At 35.9% G+C, this 18035-nt stretch overlaps 1 protein-coding gene across 3 annotated transcripts in view; it reads right to left on the bottom strand.

Annotated features, from left to right (window-relative positions):
- LOC146456344 (septin-7-like) overlaps window positions 1-18035 on the bottom strand; it is a 25258-nt gene extending 7223 nt beyond the window's left edge. The window contains exons 1-12 of one of the 3 annotated variants that reach the window (XM_085093261.1): window positions 17898-18035; window positions 17393-17493; window positions 13411-13520; window positions 12238-12338; window positions 11451-11585; window positions 10993-11038; window positions 10586-10657; window positions 10246-10341; window positions 5142-5238; window positions 3785-3836; window positions 2899-3012; window positions 2010-2160 (exon numbers count right to left, since the gene is read on the bottom strand). In XM_085093261.1, coding sequence (XP_084949387.1) covers window positions 2010-2160; window positions 2899-3012; window positions 3785-3836; window positions 5142-5238; window positions 10246-10341; window positions 10586-10657; window positions 10993-11038; window positions 11451-11585; window positions 12238-12338; window positions 13411-13520; window positions 17393-17493; window positions 17898-17905 — 1083 coding nt within the window. In that variant the 5' untranslated portion in view covers window positions 17906-18035. Of the gene's footprint in view, window positions 1-2009; window positions 2161-2898; window positions 3013-3784; window positions 3837-5141; window positions 5239-10245; window positions 10342-10585; window positions 10658-10992; window positions 11039-11450; window positions 11586-12237; window positions 12339-13410; window positions 13521-17392; window positions 17496-17592; window positions 17829-17897 lie in introns of those variants that run through there. The other 2 variants (XM_085093262.1, XM_085093260.1) reach the window with 2 other exon arrangements.

Here is an 18035-nt window from a genome sequence, read left to right as displayed (position 1 = left end):
TTCCGAATATGATACAACCAAAACAAAAACCGGGAACTTAGCTACAAAGACCTGCAAGGAGGAGCATCAGGCTCTACCCCACCCTCCCCCTGGACCAAACTAACACAAAATGTTAATGAACAAAGGATTATCAATACCTGTTGATGCCATAATCAACTGAATGCTCAACATTGCATTCATTCTACTTTTTTGCCGAGTATGCTTGTGTAAACTTACTGAATAATACATCATTTTCATTTATTCACCAGGTTTAAAATAATTTCCATTACATTATTTCTATTGCGCGTAATTATGCAGGATATTTGTCCTATGAACCTACATGTAGCTTAATGGCCTAAGCTCCCACGAGTCTCCTGTAGCTCAGTGGTAGAGAATCCAAACTAGTAATCAGAAGGTCTTAGGTTCGACTCCTGAAAGGAGGATTCGGATTTCATTTTGTCTGAGTATGATTCTGCGTCATTCATTAAAAAAATAGGCAGTCTTAGACTGCATGTGTCTACTGCAGTTATGGTATAGAAATGTGATATAAAAGAATTGAAGAAAAGGGAAATAAGACTGAAATGAAAACGAAGAGGGAGGAGTGGAAATAGGATAGAGATTAAAAAAATGGTTGTAAAAATGTTGCACAGAATACTGGTGAGATTGAGATTAAGCTGGTATCGTTTACCACAAACATTTTGTAAGAAGAGAACTGTAACTTTATTCTAACATAAACAATATATTATATAATCTTACAACGTGAACCACAACTTTGTACTGAAAGCAATGCAGCAAAGTTCTAAACATAAAGTACTGAAAGCAAAGTTCTAACCTGAAACGTAGGCATAAAATGCAACAGAAACTATCAATTAATCTATACTGAACTTATGAATGGCAAGTAGCATTCTTTAACCCTTTGACTCCTGTCGTGTTTCCATAGTTTTCGCATATATTAACTTTTTCCTAGAGCGGTTTAAAATCTGCCGTAGATAAATAAATATCGTTGGCTTCCAAAATTAACTGCATATTAAACTGGAATGATTGAACAAAATGTTTTCTGACGTAAAATGATATCGTTACTATTAATCATTTGCCGAAAAACACACTTGAACGCAAAAATATCTAAAATTCACGGCATGTTGATGAAGACCTTTGGCATATCAAATTTCAACCCGCTTATGCAAATTGTCCTTGAATACGCATTTGTCGCTTCTCAAGCGCATATATGAATTGACAAAGACACAAAAATCAACAAAAAGCTTTTCCAACAAAACATTTTATTGAAATAAACGATGCATTTGCTTTTAGAGGCCAAAACTTTCAGTTTTTTTTTTTGCGTGCGTACAAACACACATGTAAAATTTGAAGACACTCCGTGTTTGTTCAAAGCGATCACTAGCAGTAAATTCGGGCACGTTTGCGATGAAAACAGAAGTTACAGAATTCTGGTTCAAATCATCACTTAAACTATTTGTAAAAAGCAAATCAACATCGGAAAACATCATTTACCGTATTGTCGCCATTGTCCTGATCCGGAAATACAATCGCTCAGATCTCGGTCAGTCGAGGATTAGCGTCGGCTTCAATCTCGTACCCAGAGTCTTCAGGCTTTTTGGTCAGCGGGGCAACGCCGGGAAGACTCTGGGGACATCGAATTTTATCACCGCAGGATTTCTGCGGTAAAACAATGAAAACCGTTACGGAACAGCCAATCAAAAAAATTGAATTCTTTCGATGTTCCCAGAGTCTTCCCGGCGTTGCCCCGCTGACCAAAAAGCCTGAAGACTCTGGGTACGAGATTGCGTCGGCTTTCGATAGGATTCCATTTGGGATTCCTGTGGCATTTACGCTCTTACACTCTTTCACTCTTTCACTCAACCCGATGACATAGTGTCTACGCTTCTCTAGAAGCCGTAGACACAATAATTCATCATTCTCATTTTATAGACAGTTAAAAAGTTTTCATAACTAAATTTATTTTGGCGTGGCAACGACAGACCAGCCAGCAGAAAAGCTGTTTAGCATCTCACCTCTGCCTCTGAATCTTTGAGTTTCTTTTTCTTTTCCTTGACTTTCATTTCAAACACCTGCTCCATGTCTTGCTGCATCTTTTTTAGTTTTAATTCCCGTTCATCCTTCTCAGCTTCCAACTGTTCAAGAGGGCTTCTACTAAATGAAACACTGTAAAAGACAAAACATGGGGTCACACAAAATATCACTCAAAAATCACACTCAAGTTTCCTGTCATCCAAATAAAACATTCTATCTCTCATCACCAACTGAAAAACGAAACATTCATTGCCTGCGACTTTCTTGAGTTTTTCTTAAGAATATTAAAATAATCTATTTTATTTTAGCTATCAAACATTTTATAAGGTTCTCCAATGGGAAATTAAATTTTAGGTTCATGGTAAAATAACTGCATTTTTGTGATTTCTAAGTTGTAATGGGAACTTAACATAGGCTTTCTTGGCTAAATGTTATGATGTACATGTTCAATACATGTGCTGGTGCAGTGATTATAGTTTTAACTCTCAGCTGGTAATTATTACACAATTTTTTTGGATTAAAAAAATCTTCATTGAGGATACATAAGGGTACTCCTACAAAACTACAGTAAATAAAGCCTAAAGCTACTGTAGATGATAAAGATAAAAAGCTACTACTAATGTTAATCATAATGGAGCAAAATACTGATGTATAATGATTCAATATAAAGATAAGATAAAGTTAAAGTTTAAACTCAGCTCTTAAAACAAGCCAATGTGGGAGTGTCTCTTGTCACTGCTAAGTTGGTTCCACACGTTTGAACAAAACTTAATACTGGACCAATGCCCCCAACTCCTGACAGCGGAAATTTACGAAATATTGTTCCTAGACCTAGAGATTGATTGGTTACATTTATGAAAGTGAACTTACTTTGAACTTGGTTGATTGGTTGGTGAGCCCACTGTCATTGCTGCCAGCTTTTCACAGCGATAATTTTCATAGTGATTGTCATTTGTCATGTCTTTCAAATCCTGCATGTGCGTTCTGTGAGCAGAAAAAGACAACATGAATGCTAACAAGGCTTCAACAACAATAAAACATGACTGTACTTTTACAATCAATTAATGAATTTCTTTTCTAGAAAATTGATTGTCAAATAATGCAATTGGTCATCTACTTTGGTTCCATTAATGAATTTTATTTTTGCTTAAACAAACATGCATTTCCTGAAAATGAATGTCAAAAAAAGCTATCATTTGTCTGTTGATGCTGTTGAATGTTAATACATATGCAATAATTATTATTGTCATTCTTTAAGGTTTCTTTTATTCAAATGAAGTTTATTTTAGTGTTAATTAAAGTATAATCACCTAATGTAACAACTATTGACAAAAATGAATGGATTTTTTCTATAAGTAATCAGCAGGTGTAATTTGCCAAAACTTGATGTACTCTGTGCAATGGCAATCTTGACGCATGCCGGCAACGAAGATGATGACGACCATGACAATAACACTGACGATGATCAGATGGCAGTGGTGTTGGTTGTACTGGGGGGGAAGGGGGGAGGGAGTATAACCCACTGTATGGAAAAAGATGGCCACTGTACATTTTACCACTGACAATACCTTGTGAACCTAACACAGCCAATTGACATATAGAACACACAGTTTGATTTTGTTTTGTTTTTTTTTTGTAATAAAATTTACCCCTAATGATGATCATGATGATAATGGGAATTATATATGCTACTGAGCTAGGTGTAGTTAAAAACACTTTACTACAAAACTTTTGAAATAACAGACTTGGGCCTCACCTGATCAACATGTTTCTCAAAGCAACAAAATCACAATGGTCTACATTCTCAACTGAAAAAGACAAGTTGATGAAGTTTAGGACAAAAAGTTTGAACTTCCAATCCATTATTGGTTACAGTGCAATGCACCTTACCGTAGCCACCCAACAAACTTCTTTTTTACAAGTTAGCCAATCAGGATACATGAATTTCATAAACATTCACGCCTCCTTGCAAAGTCCAACAGGCAAGTGATGCAACAACAAATAAATATTAATGAAAACACGTCGTTTTGTATTTTATGGCTAACTAAACTTGTAAAAAAAAAAAGTTTGTTGGGTGGCCACGGTAAGGCGCACTGTAAAGTATATTAAAATTAATACTAAGGATACATGTAACTTCAATACTTTACTGTCGGTATGGAGGCTGATTATGTAGTTCCCATGACAGGCAAGGTTAACGCAAGAAGAGAATTCAGGCATCCTATAAATGCAATGCACATGTTTCGAAAAATTTCCTTCTTCATTCAACTGGATGTGCCATAATTTAAAACTTTTATGAGATGTGCCAAAATGAATGTCTGATGACGTCTAAATCACAAAGCTGCTGTTTTAAGCCTCAAGGGGCATCTGCTGTCCTACACTTTGGTATTCTGAGCTGTCAAGCAGTAGGAAAACTTCCTTCTCCATATTCTATCTCCAGCTGCAAAGCGTAAATGTTCCATTAACTTTAAAGATCCAAGGCAATGCCATGAGTGAAAGGACTAGGTTGAGGGAAAAATAATAGGAAACTAAAACTTCACAATAAATTTCATTTGGGGCCAAGTGAACATAGCAATTCACTGGATCAAACGTAAACACTGAAAATTTGCATACAGTACGCACAGCAACAAACACCAACCACTCAGTTGCACAATGCTTCATGCATTTCTATCTACATGAATCAACTTTAGCAAAATTGAAAGCCCCTTCCGATGTTATAAAATATTGACAGAAGCCCTCATAGAAATCACCAGAAAGATTTCAGGTACATTAGCGAACAACTGCTGCTCATACTTAGGTATGAAAATCAAAGAAGCATTATTAGTACATTCAGGCATAATCCGAGATTCAAATCAGGTGTTCACTCACAGAGCGCTTTCATTTTCTTCACCAACATCAGGGCTGTAAACGCAGCCAACTCTTTGGACTGTGCACCTAGCTTAAAATTAGCCTAAAGTATACGTATTTACATTGTTGAAATTTCAGCCAGTGATAAGGTCTATTTCAGACGGTGAAATTCGCCGGTAGCAGGCTCTTAGCTACATCCATGAGCATACAATTCTATTTTACATGTAGAATCTATGCTTATAAATTGGTAGTTTGTTTGATATTAATACCTTCTGCCACTCCCCAAGGATAAACTCTAGCTCTGACTCGTTTGCCATTCACTTCTAACACTGTGTTGCTACCCACCACAGCAAATGGAATCCTGTCCTGTGAACACAAACATGCATGGATGTCAGGTATGAAACTACTGGGACTAGTTACATGTCTTCTTTCTAATATTACTGTCTAAACAATACAGTGAATACAAGAGTAATTTAAGAGCGACTTTCCACAAATATCGACCGGGTGGTGGCACAAGTCAAAAAATCGATTTCGTTCATATTTTGCTCATAGGTAGTCCCTAGTGAGAAACAAACTGAGCTGTAGTTAGTTTTTCCAAATACCGCTTCCTTTTGCGTAATTATGCGAAAAACGATTTTGTCTCAGTTGAGCTCAAAGTCCGCTTTCGGTGGGATGGAATTTTCCTTAACTTTCGATGGCTCGCGTATCAATCAACAGACTGTTACTAACCTTCAAATGGCATTTATTGCTCTATTAGGTCTTTTTCTTCTGTTTCACGGAAAAACATTTAAAACCTAAGTTACTTTTACGTCCGAAATAGGTTTAGAAAAGCATGCTATAAATGCAAATTTTCAGCAACCACATTTTAGCACTAAAACATTGCCAATTTTACCCACGGGCGATAACTTAGATTTCCCTATAAGGACTTTCTATGGCTTCACTGTATACCTATTGATCATAATATAAAAAGAAAACTCTGGGTAAATGAAAATAAATGACCCGCTAGGCTTCAGATTTATCGGCATTTTCTTGAGATTTGGCGATCGAAGCGTAAAAAAGATGGCGTGACACACTGTCACGGGTACAATTATCTTTTTCTTTTAGAAAAAAATGAAGCGACATTTAAAAGGAAGCATTTTTCATTCGCAGTAGAAAAATATTTGGATCGAAAGTTCGGCAGGGGTTACGGACAAATATATATTTCGGCTGCGTTTCATAGATGGATATACCGTGCCATCCAACAGGAAGTTCAGAACTCCTGATGCATGTATTTCAGAGTATCCGTTCGCTCTGATGCGGAGTCCAGTTCGTTATTGTGTAATATTATTGTGTTAAAACAAATAATTGGAAAATTTATTTTCATCTTTCTTTATCACTGCCATGAATAAATTAAACTAGAAATAGGTAAAACGCAGCAGATTTGAACTACATTAACCTGATTAAAAGTTTCGACTGTTATGTTAAACTGCATCGTTTGCGTGAAATATACGTTGGACGTACTGTTTGTTTAACTTGTCCGTTGATCATGAGCGAGTTTTTTAGATCTCTGTAAATAAAGAAAGGGAACTGAGAAATAGCATAAAGGGTCCATCTCCGTTTTTAAAAACATCGTCTATAGAGTTTTCCAATCTTCGAACATCTAAAAATGAGAGCTTGTGATTATGCAAAAACTGCGTGATTAAGTTTATAATGTTAAAAATTTGCAAAAGTAAGCACACGCACACTCAACGATAACAACAACAACCAAACAAACAAGACAGAATTCTGAACATTTCTAACGGAAAAAGTAATAACAATAAAAGCCGTTACAAATTTAATGAAACCAAGATAGTAGTCAATACTCGTGTTATTAATAATGTTACTTTGCTGCGCTTTTTGATCCTAAAATATTCTTTATGTGAAGATGAACGTAATTAACTAATTAGATTTTTGAACGTCCTAATTGCATTTTTGGACCTATGAATAAATTGAATTATTATTACACCAGAGTTACAGTAGGGAACAGTAAACAAAACGGCGAGCATGGAAGTTTGCTGTTTGTTTACGTCGATAGTTGGTGGGCCATGTTCATTTCGGATCGCAGACAGAACAAGGTCCAGAGAGATAGTACCTCCCTGATCTGCTGTCCTGTACAAAGAATATTGACCAGCACAAGTCCTGTTATGGTTTTCAAGATGTAGGGAACGAGGTTCAGCTTACGCTTGCCCATTCGGCCACGTTTTCAACGCCAGGAAACATCAAGACAATGACTATTTGGGCTTATCTATTGAGAAACATTTATCACAAAAGACACTTATCGGGCCGGTAAGTTACTGGGACTTTCAAGAAACGGGCCCCAGGGCTTATAAGAAGCAGTTTACCGACGGTATTCCTTGATAAATAGGAGAGAAGGTAGACACAGCAGGCGTTTTCCATTTACCAAAAGATTCCGGAAAATTCCGAGAATTTCGGTGGGAAATGTTTATCGGTGAAGGACGTGTTCCATCCATTTCCCTCTCCGTCCGATGTATTCCACACCAAAAATGCACAATTGCTGTGGTTAAACGATCTTTGGAAGAAGAGATTCTCGTGAATTCAAAAAATGATGATGACATTTCTATCCTGGCGACGATTGCAACCTATCAGTGAGACGCGATCTTCACCAAAATCAAGGTTTTTATGAAAATATTTTGCCGCGATATAGATAAGCTCATACGATTGATGAATTCAAAAGCCATTCCAGGATGATTTGAGGGACCATTGAAGCTCGGTGCAGAGAAGTACAAGCCACAGGAAGAGCTCCTCATGATCAACGACACGCACTTGAAACAGCTGCTGTGAAAGGGTGAATGACAAAAGACCTTGTTTAATTACAGATGCAAAATTTTAGGCTTCAAGGCGGGAAATAATCGGAACACTCAAAGAACCCAAGGGTGAGATGTAATGTTTTCTTCGATAAATACTACTTACCAATGACACACATGGCACAGTTGTAATTAATTAACGTTTGAAAATCTGGAGCGAGGCCATGACACACAGAGCACTCGTATAAAGTAATCGCTCGAGGATAGGAAAGTCACCGAGAGGGAGTAGAACAAGCCGCCATATTTCCTTACCGAAGATATGGTCGTGAACGGCCTGGAACTGGTCAAACCTTGTGAAACTCATAAATGGAACACGCAGTTCCATCGGAAAAGTTTCCAACGGGAAAACAGGACTACCTTTTCACAAGTTCCATGTTCAGTGGAACGAACCAAAAAAAGCATGTTCCTGAATTTCCGGAGTATCTTGGTAAATGGAAAACGCCCAGAAATACCAAATGTGACTTAAAATTGTTGACACAATGTTCTGTTTTAGTTCTTTTTCGTTTCTCTCCAGAAAGAAGTCGTTTTCTCTTTATCAGGCGTGGATGAGTTAAGGGGGACAATTAACATCCGACCAAATTTGACGGCATTTAAAATGCTTTGTTGGACTTCGAATATAATTTGCTCGTTTCTGAGTATTTATTTTGTGTGCGAAAGTATGGAAGCAAACGGACATTAGTTACGAAAACTAGTCACTTAAAATCGTCTTTATCCCCAATTTCAAATCATCATGGGAGAAGAAGACATTGAAACATACAAATCTTTATGGTGACACTTCCGGTTCTTGGTTGTCACGCAACCGTATAGCTTGCCAGTTGTTTATTAGAAAAATATAGAAATGTTTATCAATTAGTGAACTGGATTGTTTTGCCAAAGTTCTCTTGATTCAGAGGGTAAGAGTACAGAAATAACCTCAGTGCGGGTTAATGAAGAATTCAATGTTAAATTCTTGTTAAAATGTGCATGAAATGATCATGAAATACTAAAAACTGAACTCGTCGTCGACACATCGAGCGCGAATAGATGAAGAAAATGCCCAAATCTTATGTTGGATTGTTAATTAAGGTATCAGCTTAGTTCCCGTACCTTAAATTCTCAAAATGATACACGTTTTTGAATCTCTTTTGGCTTTCGTAGTTCGTGGTCACCGGCTATGTCCCGCCATTGTTTACAATGCGAATGCCAGGGTAGGTGATAAATTCGAAGCCCTGCGAGTCACTTAAAATAATTTACCCAAACCTTTGTTTTGATATTATGATTGATGAGCACACAGTGAAGCCATAGAAAGTCATTTTATGATAATCTAAGTTATCGCCCATGGGTAAAATTGCCGGTATTTAAGTTCGAAAATTTGGTTGTTAAAAATTTGCATTTATAGCATGTTGTTCTAGATCAGTTTCGGGCATAAAAGTAACCTAAGTTTTGAATGTTTTTCTGTGGAACAGAAGAAGAAGACCTAGAAAAACAATAGATGTTATTTCAAGATCCGCGACAGACTGTGGATTGATACGCAGCCGGCCAAAGTTAAGGAAAATTCCGTCCGGCGGGAAGCGGATTTTGGCTCAACTGAACTGAAAATCGTTTTTCGCATGTTTACGCGTAAGGAAGCCGTATTTGGAAAAACTAACTACAGCCCGTTTTGTTTCTTACCAGGGCCTACCTATGAGCAAAATATGAGAGAAATCAATTTTTTGACTTGTGCCACCAAAAGTTGATTTCGGTCGTTATTTGTGGGAAGCCCCTCTTAAAAACCAGTCTCAAGGTACATGTACAAAAAATCAATAGCTGCAGTACACTGTAGTTGTAGAAGTAGTACTTAGTTGTTTAGACTGCCGTCATCACCATCTAGCACTACACGCTGTAGGTTGATACCATACCAAAATCACACCATGTTACTAAGTCTACATGTAGATTCTGGAACAGTTGGGAGATCAAGCAAAGAAGCTCTGCCAGGGTAAATTCAGAACAAAAAACAACAGCAACACCACTTGAAATGAAATAGTGACAGATGACAACCTCCACAAATCAAACACTAGCAGTGACAAGTAACAAATATATAATTATGTAAGAGCCATCTGGGTGGAGCAGTCAAATTTGGACAGTTACTTGAACAACAAAAATAAAGAAGGAATTCCCTGTGCTTGAAACTTTTGGTCTTATTTAAGAACCTTTTTTTCCCCTTAATTTCAGACAGCTGCATGAAGTACATGTAATGTTAAAAGAGTGATGTGGGGCATTTTGGGCAATTTAAAAAAAATTATGTACTGAAACATCATATGTACAGTAATTTGCACTTATTAGAGTATCAAGTGCGGCACAAAAAATGCCAAGTCTCCTCTTACAAAGATGTTTGCTGTTTAAATAGCATTATCATTTGAAATATTATTTTTCAGTTGCTTACTGACTATACACACTCAAAGAAGTTCCAACAAAAAATAATTTTAGTCTACCACCAGCACAACTGAAAACATGAAAACAGGCCTTCCTTGAAGAATAAACCCTGAACTATTAGGTGAAATAATTTTCAAACCTTCATGCTAACAGCAGCAACATCTTCATCATCCTCTCCACAAAGATCAGGAAATCTATAAATTCCAATGTCATTTTCTTCTATTTCTTTTAATATCTAGTGACAAACAAGCAAGGTATTGGTTTGTAAAACTGCTGAGCCTGTATGACAATTCATATTACATTTACAAACACTTTGAACACCATGATTCCAAATATACCCATTATTAATACCAGACATTATCTGAACATGAAAATTAATTTGCATTTTAGCAAATCCAGCCTGTCTTATTAGGCCACACTGAAAATTAAGCCAGTCAGGATCAAGGCAAGCAAAACATGTTTATATATACATGTATTACCTGTTTCTTGAATTTTGTGCATTCCTCTTGAGTTAAGGTATCAGCTTTAGCTATTACCGGTACAATATTAACCTGAAGAAAAAAAAAAGGTTGAAACGCGACTACTTCAGATAACTCACCAATATTGAAAGAAATGTTCTGGGAACTATAAGAATTTGCTTTACTATTTTTTGTCAATTGAACAACATTTCTAACAGAAATTTTGTTAATAACATCCACTGACAATTCTTTAGCATGTAGCATGGCTTCCAAGTTCACATGTGCAAATACTTCATGTGTTTGGAGGGCTGTCATTAGTAGCTGGCCATTATCCAGCTCTGCAATCAGCTTACCAACAGCTCTGTGGTGTTTTTCTGAGTACATTGTATTTCTTATAAATATTATTCTGACAGTTAGTCAATGCATACCTTGTTGTGAAGTCTTTTCATAAATTCTATATCCAAAGGTTTTAAACTGTAAAAAAGAAATAATGTCTTTGTGAAATTTTGCTTGTCGAAGCCAAGAAAGTGTTACTCAACATCATAGTGATAAGGAAAAACCTTATTTGCATTTACTTTCAACACACTTTTACATTCGCGACTACAAACTAGTTTTGTAGTCGCGAATGTAAGAGTGTGTTGAAAGTAAATGCAAATGAGGTTTTTCCTTATCACTATGATAAAGAAATAATGCATTAGAAAAATTACTGTATGGAAGGCAACATATATATGGTAAATTGGATTGCATCTAATACAAGTGCATACACATACATGTAATATTGTATTATAAGAATTCCACCAATGAAACCAATAATTTTCTATAATTTTTAAAATTTGGTACAACAGACAGTTAAATGGAGTTTACACAATCAAACAAGACCTCTTACCAGTGACCTGTAGGAGCAATAAAATACAAGCAACAGTGAACTCTATCATCTGGAAATGGCGTTCTGTAAACTTTTGACTCAGCATTTAAATATTCTTCAAATTTACTGTCAATATACTCTATTATTGGTTTCCAGCTGAAAAAAAGAAAGAAATTTTCATTTTAGTTTTTATACAATTTTATATATGCACAGCATGTACAGGACTATTGTAGTGTCTTTGCTGCAATTACTCCAGTATTACCCCCTGCTGTTGTCTGTGACCTTAGAAAATGAAATTACGCAGCACATGTAAAGGAAAGACTAGATGCAGCAGAATATAAATAAGTGCACATATATCAGTAAGGATAAAATCACTTTTCACATAAACAGTGACCCAACAACTAAATAAATATATTTCATTTTAGTAATTATTACTGTGAAAGCTCTAATGATCTCTAATAAGCATCTTGGGGGCTTATTAATTTCAACCGTGTGAAAGATGGCTTATTAATAGGGGTGGGGGGGGGGGGGGAGAAGAGTTGTAAATAGAGAGGTATACATGTAGGTTAACTTAAGAGCCTTTGTGGCCCATACAACCTACAGTTTGTGGGGGTGGAAAAGCAGGAGGCCTAAAAGAACCTGACCAGAGATAAGACAAGCATTAATATCATCAACAGTATACTAATGATAAAACAGCAATAGAGCTTTTACGGTAAACCTTGAGAACATGTGTAAATTCAAATTGTATACATTAAATAAAAGATACAGTCATATACATGTAGTTTAAAGTCATGTTGGTTTTATTTACCAGTCAGTGTTATCTACAGCATCTCCAAACCCAGGAGTATCAACAACTGTCAGTCTTAATCTGACACCTCCCTCTTTCATCTCAATTGTTGAAGGCTTCACCTGAATTTAGAACCAAAAAATTACTTTGCTTTGATAACATGAGGATAAAAAGACTACCCAAGGTTTGCTAGGTAAAGGGAAGAAATAATTTCATATCAATACAGAACTCCAACTAACATTTAATTTGTGTTTTCAATAGGGCACAGTCCATGCAACCAACACTTTGTACAGTGTACATGTACTGTAAAATTTTCCCATTCAGCACAGAGTTATCACACACGTCATGATCTGATGGTTAACTAAAATAATGTAAATCAAATCAAGTACAACTATTATATGAACAACAAAAAGAAGAGTTCTATCACTTTGCCCAAAATGCTGAAAACAGTAATATTATTGTAAACTTTGGGATTTTCAAAAATTCTCCCTCAAAGACAGAAGGGTCCTAACTCACCATACAAGTCTCCCATAGCTCAGACATTGATTTGAGTGTTCCAACCAGTATCTGGAACATCATGGGTTCGAATACCACTGGGAACTCCGAAATGCATCATTCCAAAAAAGTTAACATTCAATGTGGCTAAATGTAATTTAGGCAAAGTCAATCTCGAGCCAATGCAGTAAGCAGTCATCTCAGATGGTGCATGTCATCTGCGGGGCAGTCATACCTTGTGACTATCATTGCATTTGTCTTGCTTTGTGCTAGTTGTAGCAGACTTTCTCTTGCCTTGTTCTTTGGTATGTTAAATTTGTGTTGACTTCACAAAATAATTTAATTGCATGTAAATTCAGTTTCCCTTGTCTCTACCATAGAATTTCAACTATAAGAGTACCAAACATAATCCTCTCAATCTTAGATGCACTAAAATCATTCCAATAATAATAGACTGTAGATAACTGTTTAAGACTATTAGCTACATGTGATAAAAGTATTTCAACTTGTTTTACTGTCAATCCCAACAGAACTTATTCTGAAATGCAATATTCTCTCCAATAAATGGCCATCCAGCAACATAAACTCCTTAAAAAGTCATTTGGAAACTTTCAGGACAGAAATGGTACTGTAAGAAGGAAAGTATGCATAAAATAAAATGCTTCCTTTTATTTCCAAATGGAAGTGTGTTGTACTCACAGCAACTGTCTTTTGTAGTCGCTCCTCAGTACTGGGATAAGCAGCTGGAGTGTAGATATCCGTTAAAAACAGCGAGTTGAGAAGTGTTGATTTTCCTAAGCCACTCTCACCTTAAAAAAAAAAAAAAAAAAAAAAAAAAACAAGGAAAAACTTAAGAACAACCACTTACTTTATTGTCAAAACAGCACTCCATTTGTTGTGTAATTATTATGCTGTTCTATCAATAACACTAAGAGAAAGAATAATAAATTAATACACATTTATTATAACCGGTAATATACATTTATTATATCTCTCAGTAAGTGCATGCACTGTATGATCCGTTAAACTTCAACTAGTTTCCTTTCCCGCACGCATGATTAACGTCAGAGATGTAATGTCTCACTAATTGGTCCGTACTGTAAGTTATGGTTACTCATTTTTTCCCGTTGATTTGTGGCCCGCGTGCTTCACGCGTAACTTAGTGTACTTACGTAACTTAACTTCCTGTAACTTACAGTGCGGACCTTGAACTCAGTTAGTTTAGAGGTATGTATAGCGCTATCACCAAGTCAATGTCCAAGAGTGCTAAACATGTTTATAAAATTAATGTCAAAATAATTATATAAACTTACAGTGTTAAAAAGCACCTCAAATAAATCTAGAGCATGGCATAATTCAATAAAAATAATGACTTTTTAAAAAGAAATGTTTTGAATTGTTTCTTGAAACTTTAAACAGAGGGGCTAGTTTTCAGCTCCATTGGCAAGGCACTCCACAACTGTGGAGTGCAAAAGGAAAAGGCCTGATGCCCATACATGTGTAAGCTGTAGTTGGGTTCTGTAACAAGAATCTTAGTAGCTGAGCACAAAGGTCACTGTGAAATATATATGAAATCTCATTCATTCTTTAGAGACACCCCACAGGTTAGTCATTAAATTGGCATTTTTGGATTATTGGACAGTTAATGACACTTGAACAAGTTCTTTTAAAACCTAACAAAGAATGACACCACTCTTACAAATTGGCACATTTTTAGTTACATGTACTTACATCTGAATGATAATCCCCTTATCAAATATAATCTGTTACATTTTTATTTTGTTTAAACTAGTCAGACATTTGTCGCTTCATGAACTTCCACAGTATATGTAATACTGTGACTTGTTCTTGTGTAAAATACTGATTTCATAATTATCCACAATCACCAATATACACTTGTTTACCAGCAGTCAGTTGCAGTATGTATCTTAGAGCTGAATGGAATATGAACTAGCGGAACCACTGTTGGGTTTTTGGTGAAAAAATGCAGTGCAATCTGAGCTTCCAATTAATCAGGCCAAGACAAAGTGTCTACAATAATGAGATTGTCACATTAACAGTGTGGTCATTACAAGCGGAATTCCATTGTACTTGAATAGAGGGTATACAGACAGCATCATATTACAAATTACATCCCAAAAAATGTACACACAAAAGAACAGGAAAAAAAAAGAAAGAAATTGCAAGTGCTGTAGATGGATATACAATGTACAAGTACTATCTGATTAATCAAATCAGGTGACTGCATCCATCTATTTACAAAATCACAACTTGAATATTAAAGCATTTCACTAGTTTACAGAATATTGTTTCAAGAGCACTGAGGTTTATTGTTTACATTCATGTCACTAATACAAAATACATTAATTTTGCACCAGTTATATTTTCCACAAGAGGCAATAATGGCTTCACACAAAGCTAGTTAAAATAAACTATGACAATTTTTACAATGTCATAGGGCTGCAGCTTGATAGCAGAAGTCTATAAGCTAATTGTTCTATTTTTTTTGTGTGTATTAAACTTCCGTGCAATATCCCACAGAGTTACCGAAACCTAACACCACAATACATTTAAATTTACTGAACATCAATAATAATACTAATATGCTTAGTATTGGAACAATTATCTGTAAACAAAGCTTCTTCCTTATACCAAAAAATAAGCTTAATGAAACAGTAGGCAAAGACTTTGAAATTCTCTTCTTTGAACAAAAAAGTAATGCCTTATTTTAATTTTCTGCAGATCATATCGTCCCAGAAAAACAGATAGTCATTAAATTGTATACTAGTCACTTCGGTGCATGTGCTAACGAGGTTGAACTTGCAGAACCAACACTGCTAGAAATTCAATATTGTTCAAGATGTGAAATAAAATATTTTACTAATCATAAATTATATGGAGAACTGATAAATAAGCTGTAGAAACACAAACAAGGGATAATAACTTTCCACAAGTGAATTTATTGTAAGTTTCTTGAGTCCAGCAAGGAATAAAACAGACAGTGGAATGGCAGAAGAACGTTGCTTGTTATGTGAACTTTGATAAGAGAAAATGGCATGGCAGATCACAAGATAACCAAAGAAAAGATGCAACTCATACAAAATAAATTTAATAGTTCAAATAATAAAGGAAACACCTTCTGTGAAACTGAGACTTGTCTTGAGAATTCATGTGAGTTGTGAAAATTAGAAATAATTTTATTGTAAGTTACAAATTAATATACGGTAGCGGGACATATTTTCAAGCTCTTGACTACATATATGAGAGCAATGCTGGTATAAAAGAATCTGAGTGATTCGAAGCCAAATACTAAATGGGTGTAACTTTTCTTGTTCTCTACAAACACTGTGGAACAAAAAGGTCTTAATTGCTTCTGTACGGAAGTGAGACATTTTACAAAGGAAAATAATTTGACAAGAAGAGGAGATAACCTGGCCATAGAGTTCAAATATTTCTCAACTATGATGGTGGCCTTTCAAAAGGTATTTGCAGATCTTTCAGTGTTAATCATATACTCCACTGCTTCCAACATAAACATGTGGGTATTTCACACCTGCATGTGGTACATGTAATCAATTTCCAAACAGATGTAAATTTCAAAAGGGGCTTCATTTGGCTTCAAGTCTGAGGTGTGGATCAATTTGCTGAAATGTAAATCAGTTATCTTTCGGCTTCTCATCAAAAACACAAAAGGAATGAAAGTTTGACAGTTCTCTCTGAGACTAAAAATAAAGCTGATTACTAGTGGAATATAAATCCTTTCCAAAAAGAATATTTAATAAACTTAACCATGCAAATCTTACATGGAAAAATACATTGGCATACAATTCAATGACAGATATCAATGGGCCATGTTGTCATTAGTCACCGAGTGGCATCCAATGTATGTAAGGTTTTCAAATTCACCTGCATTCAATCGCAAGACACGAGGCCTTGAAAGTGAAAGAGACTCTACATTGTTTAAGAAATTTATTTCAACACCGATTTGTAATGTCAGAAATGCAATTTCAACCACTGTCACTTCTCGATTCAGACAAAGATAACTCGAGGTTAACCAAGGTGCCGGAAGTCTGAAAACTATATATTCACTATGCACGTTACATTCGCACACGTAAGGATGGGGAGTCAAAGTGTGAAATTCTACTGTACTAGCATTCTTTCATTCTCTGAAATCTGTACAGCAGTTACGGATGTGTGAGAACATAGAGGAATGTCGAGAATTGCTTTACTGATAAAATTACATGTATACAGAGATAATCACTATCTGTCGATCACGCTTTGATAACAAATACTGTTAAGAACGAACGGAAATGCTAAAGCTATTTTGACAAAGCCGTAGATTCAATCGCAAATCTATGACACGAAAACTTCTCAAACGACTTGATTAATTAACAGAAAATCTTTTGTTGACAGAGGCCCACGGCATTCCATTTAAAGCTTAAAATTCAACGTTCAACAAGCACGTTTTGTTGCCAATTCAAGATAAATAAAACTTGGTATTTTGTTACGACAGGCTTATTCCAAAAAGTAATGGAGATATTATTGCAATTTTAGCAGGTCTTACACAGATTTATTTGAGGATCAACACAAGATTTAAGGAGGGGAATGAAATATATCCCACAGCAAATTGTTTCAACATATTTTGTTTCCGTTAAAAGCTACGGATCTTTAACATGCTTACCTACTACCATAACGGTGAATTCAAATCCTTTCTTGACACTCTTGCGAAAAACTTGATTGGGAAGATTTGCAAACCCAACATAACCCTCCATTCCTTTGGCACTCTGCATGATGGAACGAATAACCAAAATAGTGACTCAAAACGAAATACAACTGGACAGAAATCAGCTTGGGAATGCACAAGAATTTCCAACTACTCACCGCTTTTTTGAAAGAAGATTTTTTGATTGATGCCATTGTGTCCACAAAAAGTATTTTTTCGTCAGGAAGAAAAGGCAAAATACAGGTTGAAATTAGTGTAAGAAGAAGCTGAACGTTATAAATTAATGATAGAATTGCATAAACGACTCAATTGGTGCTTGCGGTGCTACAAGTCAGTCAAACCAAACACAGGCAGCGGTGTCAAAACTTCGCCGCACCAAACGTCTACAACCGAAAATAGCGCAAAGAACACCCACAATGCCAAAAATATTGCACGTATTCGCTGCATAATAAGAACAAATTACCTACCCATCGTCAGAAAGCAATTTTCCGCTCTACAAAGTCCAAAAACCCTCACAAAAACACGCCTTCCTCTATACTTGCACTGCGTTTATATTTTCGAGCGCGCGCGTGTGATACTGCGCATGCTCAAATGGTATTGT

Source organism: Pavona decussata, unplaced genomic scaffold (genome assembly GCF_977016875.1).
Source record: "Pavona decussata unplaced genomic scaffold, jaPavDecu1.1 SCAFFOLD_258, whole genome shotgun sequence".
NCBI classification, from domain to species: domain Eukaryota; kingdom Metazoa; phylum Cnidaria; class Anthozoa; order Scleractinia; family Agariciidae; genus Pavona; species Pavona decussata.
Note: the sequence above shows the minus strand (reverse complement) of the source record. Positions and strands in the feature narration are given on the sequence as shown.